A 6,706-nucleotide genomic window follows, 5' to 3' on the forward strand; every position below is an offset into this window, starting at 1 on the left:
TGTCTTACATTTTTAAACTGAGGGAGTGTAAGATTTTGAATCTTTCGAAGTGTGATCATTGCTCTTTTTTTAAAAGTGTCCATATTGATGAATGATTTTATATTTATTATAAGCTATTCAATAGGAATAAAAATGAAAAGATAGAGTTAGTTTGACAGTAAATAACTACTTTATTGAGGGTGAGATTCGAATAAAAATGCTTATATTTGTTAATGGGGGAGTATTAGGTTTTAGGTAAATTTTTTAAAACATAAATTACATAAATTAATTCATAATGTTATAAATAAAAATTTTAATTATAAATTGATAGTTATATTTAAAATTTGAAATATTTTATTTTCAATTTCAATTCCAAAATTTGTATTATTTGAATCGAGGACTTGAATATGTGCTCAAACAAATGAATGATATCATTTATGATCTACTGATAGTATCATTTGCTGTAAATTCTTCATTTTTTACATTAATGTTAATGTTAATAGATCTAGTTGTCAAAAAGAGAGAGGATGTTAATATATCTAAAAAAATATTAATTTTAAATGTTATTTCACAAATACTTAACGTTTTGGTAATGTACAACAATATCTTCCACCGCCTATCAAATCATAAAAAGCACGCCCCACCTGTATTGATCTCATTTTCTCTGCTGTTGAACTTTACGAGCCTTCTCACTGTTTTGAGCAACATCACTCATTCCCAAAGAGATCATGGCCGAAGCACTTCTTTCTGCTGTCTTCAATGTGCTTTTGGAGAGGTTAACACCTGACCTAGCTGACTTGATCAACTTGATTTGTGGAAAGAAGCTCGACAACAAGCTGCTTCAGCGTTTGAAGCCATCCTTGATTGCTGCAAGAGCCGTGCTCAATGATGCCGAACTCAAACAATTCACCGATCCTAACGTCAAAGATTGGCTTGATGAGCTCAAAGACGCTGCTTATGACCTGGACGACTTTATGGATGAGATTTCCACACGAGCTGCCACTCAGAAAAAGGTACCGTGTTTCTCCTTTTCTTCTCTTAGTTTGGGTGATACGAACCTGGGAAATGATTTAGAAGATATGATTGATAGAATTGAACATATTGTGGCACTGAAAGATGTCCTTGCTTTGAAGAAGACAAGTGGCAAAGAAACTTTGTCATGGAGGCCTCCAGTTATGTCTCATGTGAATGTCCCTCGTGTTTATGGAAGAGAGAAAGAAAAACAAGATCTAATTAAGCTTATGTTCAATAATGATGACGGTTACGAGTTGTCTGTAATCCCTGTCGTGGGCATGGGCGGGGTTGGGAAGACCACCTTAGTCCGGCTAGTTTTTAATGATAATGATGTGAAGCAAAAATTTGATATTACTGCGTGGGTTTGCGTTTCTGAAGCATTTGATCATTTGAAAATAGTAGAGACTATAATAAAATATATCGATCCTGATTTTGTCTGTGATAATATGGATGTAAGTCTTCTTCAACATCGTTTGGCTGAGAAGTTGGAAGGAAAAAGGTTTTTAATTGTTCTTGACGATGTCTGGAATGACAAAGTCACTGACTGGGATACTGTGAAGTATTTGGTCTGGAATAAAGTGGAAGGATGCAAAATTCTTGTTACAACTCGCGATGCGAGTGTTGCTTCGGTAGCTAAAAGTGTTGCTTCGGTAGCTAAAAGTGATGCTGTGGTTGCTAAAACTATCTCATCATTTTATTGTCTAAATGTCTTGTCTGATGAAGATTGTTTGTCAATTTTTGCTGCACACGCTTTCCATTCTAGAGATTCAACTCTGAACTCACGCTTAGAAAAGATTGGGAGCGACATTGCTGGCAAGTGTAAAGGATTGCCTTTAGCTGCAAAAGTACTTGGGGGGCTTTTTCGATCCAAGCCTGACTTTGAAGACTGGAATAATGTATTAAACGATTCCATGTGGGATTCATCAGACAACGAGATCATCCCAGCCTTAAGAGTCAGTTATTATTATCTCCCTCCCCATTTAAAACAATGCTTTGCTTTTTGTTCTTTGTTCCCAAAGGATTATCAATTTCGTAAGGAGCAATTAATCTTGATGTGGATGGCAGAAGGTTTTTTGCACCCTCCAAAGAGGAACATGACTTTAGAAAAAGCTGGTTCTATGGACTTTGATGATTTAACTTCGAGATCATTCTTTCAACCCATACCAAATGATGATGAGTGCTTTTGGTTGAAAGGAAGAGATGAGCGGTTTGTCATGCATGATCTCATTCATGACTTAGCGACTCATGTTGCTGGAGACTTCTACTTTCAATTGGAGAAGAATGGAAGTAAAATTGACAAAAAGACACGCCATTTGTCATGCAACTATCAAAATCATGCATGCTTAGACCATGAATTTTTCAAAAAAATAAAATCCTTACGAACATTTATAGGATTGGGATATTACCGTATCTCTCCATTTGTTGGAAATGTTTCTCATATTCTATTATCAAATATGAAGTGCTTGCGAATGTTGTCACTTCGAGGTCTGCGTGCATTAAGGGTGGTTCCCGAGTCTATTGGGGAACTCATCCATTTGCGCTATTTGGATCTATCAGACACAAGTATTGAAAGCTTGCCTGGATCAATATGTAAGATGTATAACTTACAGACGTTGAAGTTGCGTTCTTGCATGTCTCTTGAGATGCTCCCAAATGAGATTCAAGATCTTGCAAATCTTCGCCATTTGGATCTATCCTGGTCGGTAAAGATTGCAAGTTTGCCTAAATCATTGTGCAAATTATACAATCTACAAACATTAAAGTTAGAACATTGTCATAGTCTGCAGATGCTGCCAAGTGATACACAAGATCTTGTAAACTTGTGGCGTCTTGATGTTAAAGACGCTAGCTTGAAAGAAATGCCGAGGGGATTGGGCAAGTTAAAAAATTTGCAATTTTTGAGTGACTTTGTTGTTGGAAAAGAGCAAGGGATCGAGATTGGAGAATTGGGAGAAATGCCAAATTTAAAGGGTTGGATTACGATAAAAAAATTAGAGAATGTCAAGGATGGAAATGAAGCCTTTGAAGCGAGAATGATGGAGAAGGAGCACATTAAGGATCTAACATTATCATGGTCAGGGGATGCCGATGTGGAAGATGTAACACAGAGAGATATTTTGGACAAGCTTCAACCTTATTGGGATTTAGAAGGATTGGAAATATGGAGCTATAGGGGCACAACATTTCCGGATTGGTTGGGGAGTCCTGGCTACCACTACATGACTTGGTTGCAGCTGGTTAATTGCGAAAACTGTTGTATGCTTCCCCCTCTTGGGCAGCTCCCGGCTCTAAAGACATTATATATGAGAGGATTAAAAAGGATTGAGAAGATTGGTGAAGAGTTGTTGAAGGCCAGTGAACGTGCTCCCATGATTCCATTTCCAGCTCTTGAATGTCTTGGGTTTTCATTCATGACTTCGTGGAAAGAATGGCATTCCATTGACGTGGAAGCTTTCCCTGAACTCCGATGTCTCAAAATATGGTCTTGCCCTAAATTAGTTGGAAATTTACCTAGCCAGTTGCTTTCTCTAAAAACCTTGAGGATGGAATATTGTCCATTGCTGGCTTCTTCTATTCCGAGGTGTCCTGAAATTCAGGATTTAGTGATAGTTGGATGCAGAAGTGTGGGGTGGCAAGAGCAAGAGTTACCTCGTTCCCTTAGGAGGCTAGGAATTACAGGATGTCGGATGTTGGAATCAATGTTGGAGGCACTCTCTAAACATCTGCATCTTCAAGAATTAAGTATCTCGGAGTGCTCCAATACATCACATCAAATGATTCATTTGCCCCCATCACTACAACAGTTAGAGATAAGTGATTGTCAGAATGTCGATTTTGTGTTGAGTTCAACTGCTCCTCTACAAAATCTCCAATCTCTAACTATTGGGCAAGGTTGTAATTTTGTGAAGTTTATGTCGGATGACATGGAAGATCTTCTCCCAAATTTAAAAGATCTATGGATAAGTAGTTGTGAAGAGATGGAAGCATTTCCAGAAGGGATCCTTGTGCCAAGTTTGAGGGAACTTCATATTGAAGTGTGTCACAAGCTATTATCCCACCAAGCAGAGTGGCGCCTCCTAACTAATATTACTCTCCTTTATATTCTTGGTTCAGATGTCAAGTGTTTCCCGGAGGGCTTTTCTCTTCCTGCCACTCTCACCACTCTAGAGCTCTACTACTTTGACGACTTGGAGACGTTGGATTGCACAGGACTTGAGCACCTAACCTCTCTCCAACAACTCTACATCATGTATTGTGACAAGCTGGAGAAATTGTCAGGAAAAAATCTGCCGCCTTCTATAAGAGAGCTTTGCATTGAGGATTGTCCATTGTTGGAAGAACAATACCGCAAGAAGGATGAAGGTCTCATGCGCCGCATATCCCACATCCAACGCATCCAATTTTTTTGATTTATAAATTCCTGATATGAGATACAATTATCCACAAGGTACTTATTCTCGCTCCCTTGTTCCAATTGATGCAACTTTACTTTCGAGCTTTATGAAATTCCTTAGTCATCCGCATGGTATTTATTGGATTGGAAGATTTCCCACATCACTTGTCTCGTTTCTCGTTTAACTTCTAGGATATGATCTTTTTTTTATAATTTAATATGTTGTGTATATATATTTATAGTGACTTTATACTCTGTTTTTATTATCTTCCAAATGAAATTAGATGACTACATATAAGTACACAATTTAAGAACTAAAGTATCATAATTTGCAACTTCATGAATTAAATTGAGGTATCAATCTCGTGTTTCTTTTAAATTATTGTAAATGTTGGCAAATATATATATATATATATATATTTATATGATCTGCCTCAAAGCATATTAATTCATTAAGTTAGCTACTCATTGCTCGTCCTACACAGAAAAACAAAAGATATGACACGTTTGTAAACTTGCAACTTCATGAATTAAATTCAGGTAATAATCTTATTGCTGGCAAATATTTGAGAATATAGCTAGCAAAATATGTATATGTTTTGATGTAGGTCAGAGCAATAATTTTTTATTTTTGCTACTTATTGCTCCTCCTACGCAGAAAAATAAAAAGATATAACACGTTTACATGGTTCATTATGTTTACAATTCCATTACTTTAAACATTAGTGAAGTGATCCTTTTGGTCTCAAATTATGCAGAGGTGCTCCACATTATTCAATCATATTGAAGGTACATTTTAGACAAGTTTCTTTATGTATTTTTTTATCTTTTCTATTTTTGAGCTTTTCTTATTGATTAATGGGTTTGTTGCAGGTAGTGTCCAACAGATGCGAGCTAGTTCTGATTCATAAAAGCAACACATTCACAATGCTTAATGTTGTAATTAAGATCCTTCATATATTCCTAATGAGGTTTGAACTCAACCAAAGAGCTTTTGATTTCTTCATTCTCTCGTAGTCTACTTGGTTAAATATTCTTATTAATTATGAAGTTTGTTTAAAATGTAGCACCAGCCAAAATTATAGAAAGGGATTTGCAGACTTGAATCTATTCCAAGAAGAAAAGCTCATTGAAATCTGATCTGGTCCATATCTTCTTCTTCATTAATTTTCTGATTTTCTTGAAGTGTTCTTCTCGATACTTGAGCATTTTGTTATCTTTTTTAATGATGTTTCAAGACCTGCAAATTGTGTATTGTATTATGATCACTCATTAAATTCCCAGGCTTCATTCATGCTTGGGGAGAGGAGAGGATGTAGGATTCAATTTTTGAATCCGAACTTCTATATATCATGGTGTCATCATGTAATCTTTTTTTTTTTTTTGTTTAAATTCCAAATCATCACAGGATTATTGATATTTTCGTTGAATCAAGCGCGCAAGCTTGCTTTCAAAATAGAAAGTATAATTATAAATTCTTGTAAAATATGTAGCATAGTTATACATGTAACACTTAAAATGTTACACTGATTTTTTGCAAACCATGTGGCTTCACAAATAAACTTTATTCATTAAATACTTACCATGGACCATTTAAGCCCCCAAACAAATTGAAAATCTCCTTCCTTATACTAATTAATTTATTTATTTAACTTTCACGTACCCAAATCATCGCTAAAAATCCCCTCGCAATGTCTACGGTTTTGAGTATAATCATCCTGCCATATTTATTGATGTTAAAATAAATAATGCCTACTTAATTTCAAAACACCCATATAGTTTAAATCCAAGGGCTTGGTAACTCAAAATGAAATCCCAACGATAGCTTTAGCTTAAAGAAGCTTAAAAAAAGTGAAAGTGGGTAGGAAAATGCTTAGATGAGTTACCTTGAGTTATTATAGCCCTATAATCATGCTTTAGGGTTAGGAACTCTAAATTTTAGCGGAGCCATCAAAAAATCACACAAAACTTTTCAAATTTCTCTCTTCTTTGCATCTGTTGTGAATCTGCAATTAATGCAGACTTTGCGTTGTCCGTTGTAGTAGAAGCATCATACACCATGACAGATAGTGCAAAACATTGCACCTTTCTTAAGCCTAATTATTTGGGTCCAGTCTGGCCTGATACCTAATTTGGACTCCATATAATCCAAATATATCATTTTAAGCCCAAACTAAACTATAATTAGATACCTAAACATGTAATTATCTTCAAGTAATCTCAGACATGATTTATTATCCAAATCAAATCCAAAGTAATATAAAGCTTAATTTAAATAAATTCTCAATTTCCACAATTAATTCATAATATAGAATTTTA

At 35.5% G+C, this 6,706-nt stretch overlaps 1 protein-coding gene across 1 annotated transcript; it reads left to right on the forward strand.

Moving 5' to 3' along the window:
- Positions 1 to 707: 707 nt before the first annotated feature.
- LOC129286187 (putative disease resistance protein At3g14460) lies at positions 708 to 5,806 on the forward strand. The gene is made up of 4 exons (XM_054922204.1): positions 708 to 4,441; positions 5,146 to 5,176; positions 5,261 to 5,358; positions 5,455 to 5,806. The coding sequence occupies exon 1, from the start codon at positions 708 to 710 to the stop codon at positions 4,401 to 4,403; it is 3,696 nt and encodes a 1,231-aa protein (XP_054778179.1). The 3' UTR covers positions 4,404 to 4,441; positions 5,146 to 5,176; positions 5,261 to 5,358; positions 5,455 to 5,806.
- The last annotated feature ends 900 nt before the right edge of the window (positions 5,807 to 6,706 follow it).

This window comes from Prosopis cineraria, unplaced genomic scaffold, assembly GCF_029017545.1.
Source record: "Prosopis cineraria cultivar Desert tree isolate PC_DT_omini unplaced genomic scaffold, ASM2901754v1 PC11, whole genome shotgun sequence".
NCBI lineage: Eukaryota > Viridiplantae > Streptophyta > Magnoliopsida > Fabales > Fabaceae > Prosopis > Prosopis cineraria.

Excerpts from the sequence above, each read along its gene's own strand:
- LOC129286187 (XM_054922204.1), top strand. The coding sequence starts at position 708 with ATGGCCGAAGCACTTCTTTCTGCTGTCTTCAATGTGCTTTTGGAGAGG.